General features: G+C 45.1%; 1 protein-coding gene across 1 annotated transcript in view; it reads left to right on the top strand.

The window, feature by feature from the left end:
- Nucleotides 1-13,013, top strand: part of hcrtr2 (hypocretin (orexin) receptor 2) — a 66,606-nt gene that overhangs the window by 27,092 nt on the left and 26,501 nt on the right. The window contains exons 2-3 of the mRNA XM_080193173.1: nucleotides 2,725-2,903; nucleotides 8,548-8,791. Of these exons, the coding sequence (XP_080049299.1) occupies nucleotides 2,725-2,903; nucleotides 8,548-8,791 (423 nt within the window). The remainder of the gene's footprint in view (nucleotides 1-2,724; nucleotides 2,904-8,547; nucleotides 8,792-13,013) is intronic.

Below are 13,013 nucleotides of genomic sequence, written 5' to 3'. Positions count from 1 at the left end.
ATGATCATTAATTTAAAATTGATGCTGAGATTAAAGAGTAATTTCTTTATACAGCAGGTTGTTGGAAAATGGAATGCATTACTCCAGGTGTGGCTGAGGCAGAGTGTATTGCATCTTTTGAGTGAAAATTGAATCAAGCGGGTACACAGTTAAAATGGGATGATTAGCTCAATTCTTGCTGGCCACCATTTAATGGCACGCAGAGAGTGAGGTTTTTGTAGGAAGCTGTTGGATAATACATAGATGCATGCAAATCTGTTGTGCCTGCTGCACAGTCTGCTTTAACACATATACGGTGGACAAATAACTGCGAGTAGACGTCTTGTTAGTACAATCAATATTTATTTAAGACACAATCAATAATCACCCACCCAACCAATAATAGGTTATCTTACAGAAAATACGAGAGTTCAAGTCTAATACAAGACCTTGACTTAAATTTGCATGACTGACAAGCAGATATTGGCCTTTATCTGTGCGTTGGTCACCATCGTCCTCTGAGCAGTCTGGTCCTTTGGTCTGGTCTGGCACTCTGGCTCCGGTCTTCCTTCCTTCTTGGGTGTGGTGGCTCTCCTCGTGCTGGTTGTCACTGGTGATGGTCACTGCTGTTGTAGCCCGTTCGTGGGGTCAGAGAGAGCAATTCTTGGTTGCGTGTCACCCAATATACCCTGTTGGGATTCACGCGGCTTTTGGCCATTGCCAATCAATCGATCAGGACTTAATCACCCTGATCGATAAGAGTCCAATCAGGTGCTGCCACACCAATCTCTGGGTGTGTCCGAAACGGCCATGTCTGTAGGTGCTGGGGGCACGTAGAATACATGTCTCTCTCCCAAATAAGGGGTTACGGCGCTCCTATGTCTGGTAAACAATCCAGTTTAACCAGAAAGTCTCAATTGTACTGGAAATTACCCTTATCCTGTGTATTTATTTGTCTGGGTTGCAGTCTGTTTATCTCTGTCTGTTAGGCTGCATGATGTGGATATGCTGGTGTTGGACTGGGGTAAACACAGTCACCAGGCAAGACTGTTCCCTTCCTGGTGGCGAACACTTCAGTGGTCACGGGCATTCAGCCTCTGACCTTCGGGTAAGCATTCTCCAAGGCGGCCTTCACGACACACGACAGCGCAGAGTCGCTGAGCAGAGACTGATAGCCAAGTTCCGCACACATGAGGACGGTCTCAACAGGGATCTTGGGTTCATGTCGCACTATCTGTAACCCCCATGACTTGCCTGGGTTTGCAAAACCTCACTCACTGTACTGTCTGGAGACAATACAAATCTCTTTAACCTGTGATCAGTGCTCCTTCCACACACATTGTCGGCCACTTTAAGACTTGAACAGCAGGTTAGGTGTAAAGATTCGCATTCTAATCGGTAATCTGTAAACTGTCTGTGCTTTATATGCTCTGTCTGAGGCCAGAACTCTCCATTCACCTGACGAAGGGGGTAACCCGAAAGCTAGTGAGTTTACTATCAAATAAATCGGTTGGACTTAAACCTGGTGTTGTCAGACTTTTTACTGTGTCAGGCTGCAGCCTGTTGTTTTAGCTCTTTCCCAATTTTCCCAGAGCGTTTTACAAATCGCCACTTTAGATGGCCCGTTTGGCCACAAATGTAATGTAATTCAGATTTTAATGGTCTCCTGCCAGCCCTGTCAGTATCCAGATCATTAATTTCTGAGGTCCGAAGGTTGGTCAAAGATTGTCCAAAGTGAGGTCATGAGATAAAGAGAAGCTAAAATGGGCCCAGGACTCTCCCTTCTAACCCCACACATGAAACTGTCCAGATTCACACACCACCTGCTATTAACCCTGGGGCTCTGGGTATCTGCTGAAACCAACTTGCCTGGGACAGAGCTATAAGCAGAGACTGGATAGGCCTAGAATTTTTTCTTTAGAGCAGCGAATGTTCTAAAGAAATGATTCTAGGACATGATTGAGGTGTTTAAGATTGAGTGGTATGGAAAGGGTGAGTGGGGAGTCGCTGTTCCCCTTGGTTGAGGGATCAGTCAAGATGGTGCATTGTTTTAAGATAAGGGGCAAGAGATTCAGAGGGGATTTGAGAAGGTTCCTTTTCACGGAGATGGTGGTGGGAATCTGGAAATACACTGCCTGGGAAGGTAATGGAGATTGGAAACCTTACAACCTTTAAAAAGTATTTGGCTGAGCAGTTGAAACATTATAACATTCAAGGATGTGGGATAAGTGCAGGAGAATGGGATGCGTGTGCCTTTAGTGATAGTTATTGTTGATGCAAACTCAATGGGCTGAAGAGCCTTTTCTGCACTATACAATTTACTATGACTGTATGGGGGGGGAATTTCCCCATCCCATTCACTATGATAATCGTAGCAGCAGCAGGGAGGGGTGGTGGTTGGGGGGGGTGGATTGGCGGGGGGCTGTGGACCATGCAAGGGTCCATTGACCTCGGGTGGGATATTCCAGTTTTGGGGCAAGCATGCCAGAAAATCCTTCCCTATGACTCTACTTCTTTCTCCCCGTTTCACGTGGACAGCTGGCTAATGGGGTATAATTCAGATTCATCCTTTAAAAATCAGCTCCCACAGGCACTTATTCCCCAGAAGGTGAGGCATGGACTCTCTCCATCCATCTCCCTCCCTGCTTCCCACCAGGAAGTTAAATTCTAGAAAGGACAAGGGAATGTGCAAGTAGTGAAAAGACTTGATTTTATCTTTGCTGTTTCTAATTTTTTTTCTTTCAGTTTGCATTGCAGTCTGGAAGAATCATCACATGCGGACAGTCACAAACTATTTCATAGTTAATTTGTCATTTGCTGATATCCTTGTTACAATTATCTGCCTTCCTGCCAGCCTGCTGGTTGATATAACTGAGACATGGTTTTTTGGGCAAGTTTTCTGCAAAATAATTCCATACCTGCAGGTAAGACCGTCCTCGTTTCTCAGCAAGTGTTTATAAAAAAAGAGACTTGCATTTATATCTCACTTTTTACAAGCACTGGCTGCCTCAAAGCTTATCTAAAACAAAGCACACTATACAGTGTGAGCTTGAAAAAGAGCAAAAGTAAATTATAATAACAGAAGCAGAAGAATGATTGAAAATCCAGATCGATTAGTGACAGCTGAAGGATTGCCATTCTGTTTAATTAAAAAATTCAACAGCAGCAAAAAAGGTTTTTAATTCAAGGATGGTTCGGTAAATGATTCTTAAACAATGTGAGGGGAAAGGCACTGGGAAACTTTCCTCTCCAAGTTAAGTGTAACAACATCATAAATCCATTTATAAAGAGCACATTTTGAATCTGACATCATGCATAAATCAAACCTGACTGCCTGGCTGTGGAGAGGCTCTAATTCACTCTCAGACTCCTTGATCACACAATTAGTAATGCGCTGTATTGTCCAGAAAGTTATTCAGTCCCAAGTTGAGCTGACTAATCTCAACAAGTGCTGAAATTGGTGTGCTCCGTATTGGCCCTGGCATCTCTGGTCTTGGGGGAGGGGAAAGCATGAGCCTGCATTCCTGTTCCTGTTTATTGTCTGGTGACCCTACTAAAAGGTGGCCATGTGTGGATATCAGTTGTAGATATAACCTTCTACCCCCGTCCCACTTCAACAGCACTCACCCCTGCCCCACCTCAAATAACATCATGACAGATTACTGTCTGGACATGCCAACGAAAATATCTTCCTATCCTGCCAAAAGTGAATGGACTTGTGGCTGGCCCTCCGCATCTCCCATGGGGAGGGGGGTCCCACCACATGAGATCGGAAAGCCCCAGTTAACGTTTCAGGTCAATCAGAACCCATCATCATAATTTAACAGCGCAAGCACCAAAATCATTGTGGTGAATCTGTGTTACACATCTTCCAAGACCAGTTTATCATTGCTGAGGTTCAATGCTGAAAACTGAATCTAGTATATGTGCTTTAACCAAGGCTCTGTACAAGTACGGTATAATTTGCTCGTTTTTTTATTCCACCTCCGTTTAGTTAACGACAAACATTCCATTAACCTTAGAAATTCATGCACTATTGATGTGTGTGCTAGGACACCCAAATCCATCTTCTCCCCCATCCTTCTGGTCTCTCACTATTGAAATCAATTAGAATTTTTTTTCTTGGATCTCAATTGAATGCTTTTATGATTTCTTTACATTAAATGACATGTGTCTTAATTGCACCCAATTACTTAATCTGTCTATGTCTTTGTAATTTCCTGCTCCTACGGGTCATTTTTAAGGCCTCCCCTACAACCTTGATTAGAGAGCTCTCTATTTCTGTACCCAAATCATTAGAATCATAGAATCCCTACAGTAAAGAAGGAGGCCATTCAGCCCACCGAGCCTGCACCGACAACAATCCCACCCCAGAAACAAACCCCACACATTTATGCTGCTAATCTGTCTAACCTACACATCCCAGGGAGCTATGGGGCAGTTTAGCATGGCCAGTCAACCTAACCTGCACATCTTTGGACTGTGGGAGGAATCCGGAGCACCCGGAGGAAACACACGCAGGCACGGGGAGAATATGCAAACTCCAGACAGGCAGTGACCCAACCCGGGAATTGAACTCAGGTCCCTGGAGCTGTGAGGTAGCAGTGCTAACCACTGTGTCACCATGCCACCCATTTTCTTTCGTGTTGTTATATTTTGCCAGATGACAATGGATGGGATGATCATTAATGTACATAGCAAAAATCTCAGTGTTAGTGTAAGCCCCTGGGGAACATGACGTGTCACATCCTGATATGCAGAATGTATTCCCTTTATCCATGTCCTTTCTCCTGACCCAAGAGAGAAAGACCTGAATTTATATAGCACCTTTCACAACGACTGTACAGCTCAAAGTACTTTACAACGTATGAAGCACAGTCACTGTAGGAAATGCCAGCCAATTTGTGCACTGCAAGCTTCCACAAACAGCAATATGTTATCATAGATTGTAGGAGGAGGAGGAAGCCATTTGGCCCTTCGAGCCTGCTCCACCATTCATTACGCTCATGGCTGATCATCCAACTCAATAGCCTATTCCTGCTTTCTCCCAATAATCTTTGTTCCCATTCTCCCCCAAGTGCATATCCAGCCACCTTTTAAATATACTCAGTGTTCTGGCATCAACTACTTAATGTTGTAATGAATTCCACAGGCTCACACTCTTTGGGTGAAGAAATATATCCTCATCTCCATCTTAAATGGCTTACCCTGGATCCTCAGACTGTGACGCCTGGTCTGGACTCCCCCACTATTGGGATATCCTCCCTGCATCTACCTTGTCTAGTCCATTTAGAATTTTATAAGTCTACAAGATCCTCTCTCATTCGTTTGAACTCCAGCAAAAACAATCCTAACCTAGTCAATCTCTCCTTGTACATCAGTCCTGCCATTCCCAGAATCAGCCTGGTAAACCTTTGCTGCACTCCCTCGAGGGCAAGAATGTCGTTTGTCAGAAAAGGAGACCAAAACTGCACACAATACTTGAGTGACCTCACCAAGGCCCTATATAATTGCAACAACATATCCCTACTCCTGTATGCGAAACTTCTCGCAATGAAGGCCAACATACCATTTGCCTTCTTTACCACCTGCTGCAACTGCACGCTCACCTTCAATGACTGGTGCACAAAAACACGGCTGCACACTCCCTCTCCCAATTTACAGCCATTCAGGTAGTAATCTGCTTTCTTGTTTTTGCTTCTAAAATGAATAACCTCACCTTTATCCAAATTATACTGCTTCTGCCATTGATTTGCCCACTCACCCAACCTGTCCAGATCATTCTGAAGGATCTCTGCATCCTTATCACAGTTCACCCTCCCACCCAACTTGGTATCATTTGCAAACTTTGAGATGTTACATTTTGTTCCTTCATCCAAATCATTAATATATATTGTGAATAGCTGGCGACACAGCACCAATCTCTATGGCACCCCACTAGTTACTACATGCCAATTTGAAAAGCACCCATTAATTCCTACTCTTTGTTCCCTCTCTGCCAACCAGTTTTCTATCCATTTCAATACACTTCCCCCAATCCCATGTGCTTTAATCTTGCACGATAATCTTTTGCGTGGGACTTTGTCAAATGCTTTCTGAAAGTCCAAATATACACACCTGCTTGTCAACTCTACTAGTGGCATAAGAACATAAGAAATAGGAGCAAGAGTAGGCCATCTAGCCCTTCAAGCCTGCCCCGCCATTCAATAAGATCATGGCTGATCTGAAGTGGATCAGTTCCACTTTCCCGCTTTCTCCCTATAACCCTTAATTCCCCTGTCTGTCAGAAACCTATCTACCCGTGACTTAAATATACTTAGCGAGGTAGCCCCCACCACTTCAATGGGCAGAGAATTCCAGAGATTCACCACCCTTTGAGTAAAGAAGTTCCTCCTCAACTCCAATCTAAACTGCACCCCCCTTATCTTGAGGCTGTGCCCTCTAGTCCTGCTATCCTTTCTAAGTGGGAAGAATCTCTCTACCTCTACCCTATCCATCCCTTTCATTATCTTATACGTCTCTATAAGATCCCCCCTCATGCTTCTAAACTCCAACGAGTACAGACCCAGTCTATTTAGTCTCTTTTCATAGGCCAACCCCCCATCTCTGGTATCAGCCTAGTGAACCTCCTCTGCACTCCCTCCAAGGCCAATATATCCTTCCGCAAGTACGGCGACCAAAACTGCACACGGTACTCCAGCTGCGGCCTCACCAGTGCCCTGTACAGTTGCCGCAAGGCCTCCCTGCTTTTATATTCTATCCCCCTCACTATAAAGGCCAACATTCCATTCACCTTCTTGATCACCCACTGCACCTGCAGACTGGGTTTTTGCAACTCGTGCACAAGGACCCCCAGGTCCCTCTGCACCATAGCATGCTGCAGCTTTTCACCTTTTAAATAATAATCCCTCCTACTATTATTTCTGCCAAAGTGGATAACCTCACACTTGCAAACATTATACTCCATCTGCCAGCTCCTCGCCCACTCACTCAGCCTATCCAGATCTCTCTGCAGACTTTCCACACCCTCCACGCGATTTGCTTTTCCACTCATCTTCGTGTCATCAGCAAATTTCGTCACCCTACATTTAGCCCCCTCCTCCAGATCATCTACATAAATAGTAAACAGTTGAGGCCCCAGCACCGATCCCTGCGGCACTCCACTAGTCACCAATTTTCAAAGAATTCCAACAGATTTGTCAAGCATGATTTCCCTTTCATAAATACATGCTGACTCTGTCTGATCCTGCAACTGCTTTCGAAATGCTCTGCTATAAAGTCCTTGATAATGGATTCGAGAATTTTCCCCACTACTGATGTTAAGTTTATTGGTCTATGTTAATGAACAGGTTAACCAGTTTTAGCTATGTTGATTGAGGGACTTTATTCACTTTCTGTGATGAGCACCAGGGAGCTAACTGGTTCTGACAAAGGGTCATCTAGACTCGAAACATTGGCTCTCCTCACAAATGCTGTCAGACCTGCTAAGATTTTCGAGCATTTTCTGTTTTTTTTGGTGAGGTAGAAACAACGTTGTGTTGTCATTCTGTTATTTTATAACAGAAATCACAAAAACATTGAAGTAACTTCTCCACTGTCCTCCAACATAGTAAGAAGTCTGACAACACCAGGTTTAAATTAAACTTAAGTTAACTTAAACCTGGTGTTGTCAGGCTTCTTACTGTGTTTACCCCAGTTCAATGCCGGCATCTCCACATCAGTCCAACACAGTGCCATGAGACCCTCAACATAAACCTGAGGGGAAAGACAGGTTCCCAGTTTAATGTTTCCTCCAAAAAGGAACACTTAGGACACTGTAGCACACCCTCAGTACTGCACTGGAGTGCCAGCCTTAAGTTTTTATGCTCAAACCAGGATTGAAACCAAGTTAAAAATATAGAAAAGAGATCACTGCCCAGGACTGACACACAAAAATTATGAGGTATCTCCAATTCTGTAAACTTTCATTTTTGCCAATAATTTTGCATCAGAATCCTAAGAAATGCCTAATTGATGTCAAGATAGGGAGGCTCCATAGTCACACTCCTTATCTACCACTTTAATGGGCTCCTTAAAGAATTCAAAATGGTTAGTCAGATGTTTGGTGCTCATAACTCGTTTTAATGCCTTTGAAGCAATCCAACAATTGTAAACAAGGCCAAATGTCCCTTTTTGCTGAATAGTTTAGTTCCTCCTGTGGCCTAGTGATATAGGTCACTAAACTGGTAAACCACACACCTAGAGTAATGCTCTGGGATTCCAATTTCAAATCTCACCACAGTAGATGGTTAAATTTACCAAAAGAAACTAGTTTTAAAAGAGATCTTAAAGATGTCCAATCTCTAACCATGTTGGTGCCAGAATCAATACCAAAGTATTAAATACAGTCCCCAGCATTGTAATGTCAGTGGAGATTGGTCAGGATGCATAAAGTTGATTTATTCAGGTAAATAGACTCGAGCAGAAGTCCCTATAAATTTCAGTGCCAATGTATTTCTCCTTTTCATGCCCTTAACTGATGTTTAGTTTACAAAGTGAAGTTTAATAAATGTGTCCTCTTTCTTTCAGACTGTTGCAGTTTGTGTATCAGTGCTGACACTGAGCTGCATTGCGCTGGACCGCTGGTATGCTATATGTCATCCCCTCATGTTCAAAAGTACAGCCAAACGAGCACGAAACAGCATAATAATGATATGGATCGTATCTTGTGTCCTAATGATTCCCCAGGCAATTGTAATGGAATGCAGCATCATGGTGCCTGAGTTGGCAAACAAAACTCTTTTATTCACCATCTGCGATGAACAGTGGGGAGGTAAAAACAATATTGTATTTTGGACAGCTTGTTTTATAAAATTATTCACAAAACAATAGACGCCAGTGCTTTATTTAACATTGATATTCATGCCCATTTCGAGCTTCAAGAGCTAAAACATTCAGACCTAGTAATCATCATGCTGTGTTTCTTTATGTTTAAATTTTAGATTACAGATTTTTGTGTAACATCTGATTTTCTGCTGTACCAGCACAGCACTGAATTTCTGACCGTTGTTTAGTCTAGCCTGACACAACAGGATATCCCTGGCATTATTAATAATCTGAAAAAAGATGCAATTTTTTGTGCGCGAGTAATTGAGCACTTACCGCTAACTGTTGGGAGTGCCATGTTTTCCAACATGTTAATTATACTGAAGTTGAGAAATACATTGCAGAAGCAATGGGACTAAAAAATAAGAAGAGAAATGCTAAAAGTGTAATCTCAGACGAAGCAGAATACAAAAGACAAGAAAGGTTACTTTTTCCGAGAAACTCTTTACTGATATTGATATTGCTTTTATGGGACAAGCAAAGAGGAGGAAAGTCCCCATCAGGCACAGGGCATGACTTCTGATTTAACCAGTGGGGAATAGAAAGGGAGACAATAGCCATGATCTAACCAAGGGCACAAATTCTGTAATGGTTGCTAAATCTCATGAGCTGCCAAAAACGGGATTTGCACTGGCAAGATCTCAGTTTGAGATACTCCCAGAAGGGGCGTGAACCTGATTTCAGTACATTAACATACTATTAAACGGTTTGACACCATAACGTCCAACCACGGCACATCCTTCTCCCCTACCTCCCCTTCCCACCAGCTGGTAGTATGGTGTCATTCCGGCTAAGGGGGCAGGTCAAGGGGACAGTGCTAAGAGGGCTCTGGCAGAGGGAGTTACATAAGAACATAAGAACATAAGAAATAGGAGCAGGAGTAGGCCATCTAGCCCTTCGAGCCTGCCCCGCCATTTAATAAGATCATGGCTGATCTGTCGTGGCTCAGTTCCACATTCCCGCCCTCTCCCCATAACCCTTAATCCCCTCTCTCATCAAAAACCCATCAACCCGCGTCTTAAAAATATTTAGCGAGGCAGCCTCCACCACTTCAACGGGCAGAGAATTCCAGAGATTCACCACCCTTTGAGTGAAGAAGTTCCTCCTCAACTCTGTTCTAAACCGCCCCCCCTTTATCTTGAGGCTGTGCTCCCTAGTCCTACTGTCCTTTCTGAGCGGGAAGAGTCTCTCCACCTCTATCCTATCCATCCCATTCATCATCTTATACGTCTCAATGAGATCTCCCCTCATTCTTCTAAACTCTAACGAGTACAAGCCTAGTTTATTCAGCCTCTCCTCATAGCTCAACCCCCTCAACTCCGGCATCAGCCTAGTAAACCTCCTCTGCACTCCCTCCAAGGCTAAAATATCCTTGCGTAAGTACGGTGCCCAAAACTGCACACAGTACTCCAGCTGCGGCCTCTCCAATGCCCTATACAGCTGCAGCAAGACCTCCCTACTTTTATATTCAATCCCCCTTGCGATGAAGGCCAGCATCCCATTCGCCTTCCTGACCACCTGCTGCACCTGCAAGCTGGGTTTTTGCGACTCATGCACAAGGACCCCGAGGTCCCTCTGCACCGTCGCCTGCTGCAGTTTTTCTCCACGTAAGTAATAATCCTTCCTACCATTATTTCTACCAAAGTGGACCACCTCGCACTTGCCAACATTAAATCCCATTTGCCATTTCCTGGCCCATTCACCCAGCCTATCTAGATCCTTCTGTAGACTCTCCCCACCCTCCGCACAATTTGCCTTTCCACCAATTTTGGTGTCATCAGCAAATTTCGACACCATACACTCGGTTCCCTCCTCCAGATCATCTATATAAATGGTAAATAGCTGAGGCCCCAGCACCGACCCCTGGGGCACTCTACTAGTCACCATCCGCTAATCCAAATAGCACCCATTGACCCCCACTCTCTGCCTCCTATTTGACAACCAATCCTCTATCCACGCTAACACCCTACCCCCAACTCCATGCCCCCTGACCTTCTGTAATAACCTCTTGTGAGGCACCTTGTCAAACGCCTTCTGAAAATCCAGAAAGACCACATCCACCGGCTCTCCTCTATCCACCGCCCTAGACACATCCTCATAGAACTCCAGTAAATTTGTCAGACACGACTTCCCTTTAAGGAAACCGTGCTGCGTCTGCTCTATCAAGCAGTTCCCCTCAAGATGCCTCGCTATTTCCTCCTTGAAGACGGATTCTAACATTTTACCTACAACAGACGTTAAACTAACCGGCCTATAATTCCTTGCCTTTTGCCTGGCACCCTTCTTAAACAACGGCGTAACATTAGCCGTTTTCCAATCTTCCGGCACTTTCCCGGAATCCAGCGACGTCTGGAAAATAACCACCAAGGCATCCACTATCACCTCCGCCATTTCTTTCAGGACCCTCAGATGCTTTCCATCCGGTCCTGGGGACTTGTCCACAATCAGCCCCTCCAGTCTGTCGAGCACCGCCTCTCTAGTAACAGTAATGTCATTAAGACCCTCCAGTCCTACCACCTTTCCATCACTAACACCCGGCAAATTATTCACGTCCTCCTCCATGAAGACAGAAACAAAAAAGTTATTCAAGACCTCCGCCATATCCCCATCCCCTACCACTAAGTCCCCCTTCTCATCCTCTAAAGGACCAACGTTCACCCTAGCCAGCCTCTTCCTTTTTATATATTTATAAAAACTCTTGCTATCCTTTTTTATATTAAGCGCTAGCCCAGCTTCATAGTTTCTCCTACCCTCCTTTATCAACTTCTTTGTCAATCTTTGTTGACATTTAAACCTCTCCCAATCCTCTTCTCGCCCACTACTCTTAGCTACTCTAAACGCCTCCGCTTTTAATTTAACACTTTCCTTCACCTCCTTCGTTATCCACGGCTTATTACCTCTCCTCCTACAGTCCTTTTTGACCATCGGAATAAATTTCCGCTGAGCACCAAGAAAGATCTCCTTAAAGATCCTCCACAGCTCCTCAGCAGACCTACCTTCCAACGCGCTCCCCCAGTCCACATTCGCCAATTCTTCTCTCATCCTACCGTACTCCCCTCTGTTCAAACAAAGGACATATGTCCGGGAACCCACTTTCTCCTCCTCCATCTGCACCAGAAACTCCACCATACAATGATCACTCTCCCCAAGAGGATCCTTCACCGCAAGTTCCCTAATTCTACCCGCCTCATTACATAGTACCAGATCCAAGATAGCTCGCTCCCTCGTCGGCTCCAACACACACTGTTCCAGGAAACTATCCCGGCAGCATTCCAAGAACTCCTCCTCGAGCCCACCGCGTCCAACATGGGTCGACCAATCAATATGCAGATTGAAATCCCCCATAACTACGGCCGTCCCATTCCTGCACGCTGCACTTATTTGCGCGTTAACAGCCCGCCCCACCTCCAGATCATTATTGGGGGGCTATAGACGACACCCACCAGCGTCTTCCTCCCTTTGCTGTTCCTAATCTCTACCCACAACGATTCCACCTTCTGCTCCTTGGCTCCAATATCATCCCTCGCTACCACCCTGATGCTATCCTTAATCAGCAGAGCTACGCCCCCCCCTTTTCCCTCCTGCCTATCCTTCCTAAACACTTGATACCCCTGGACATTCATCTCCCAGTTCCTGTCACCTTGCAGCCACGTCTCTGTAATGGCCACCAGATCATATCCATTTGTGTCGATCTGCGCCACCAACTCATCCACTTTATTCCGAATGCTTCACGCATTCAGACAAAGCACCTTCATCCCAGCCTTCACCTGGACCTTATTTGCCAGAACGCCACCAACCATACTCATGCCCCTTACTCCCTCTATTATTGGGACATCCTCGGCCTCTATCCTTACCTGTACCGTCTCCTTTACTTTAGACCCCGTAATGTCACCTACCCTCACACCCTCCCCCCCCCTAATTAGTTTGAAGCCCTGTCTACAGTCCTCTTTACACGATTAGCCAGCACTCTGATCCCAGCACGGTTCAGACCAACCCCATCCCACCTGAACAGGTCCCACCTACCCCAATACTGGTGCCAATGCCCCATAAATTCGATCCCATTCCTCCCACACCAATCCCTGAGCCACCCATTCACTTCCTTAATCCTATCAACCCTACGCCCGTCTGCACTCGGTTCAGGCAGTAGCCCAGAGATGACCACCTTGTCG

This window comes from Carcharhinus amblyrhynchos, chromosome 7 (genome assembly GCF_965287045.1).
Source record: "Carcharhinus amblyrhynchos chromosome 7, sCarAmb.v2.hapA, whole genome shotgun sequence".
Taxonomy (NCBI): domain Eukaryota; kingdom Metazoa; phylum Chordata; class Chondrichthyes; order Carcharhiniformes; family Carcharhinidae; genus Carcharhinus; species Carcharhinus amblyrhynchos.
The sequence above is the reverse complement of the archived record's forward strand: the minus strand, read 5'-3'. Positions and strand labels throughout refer to the sequence as shown.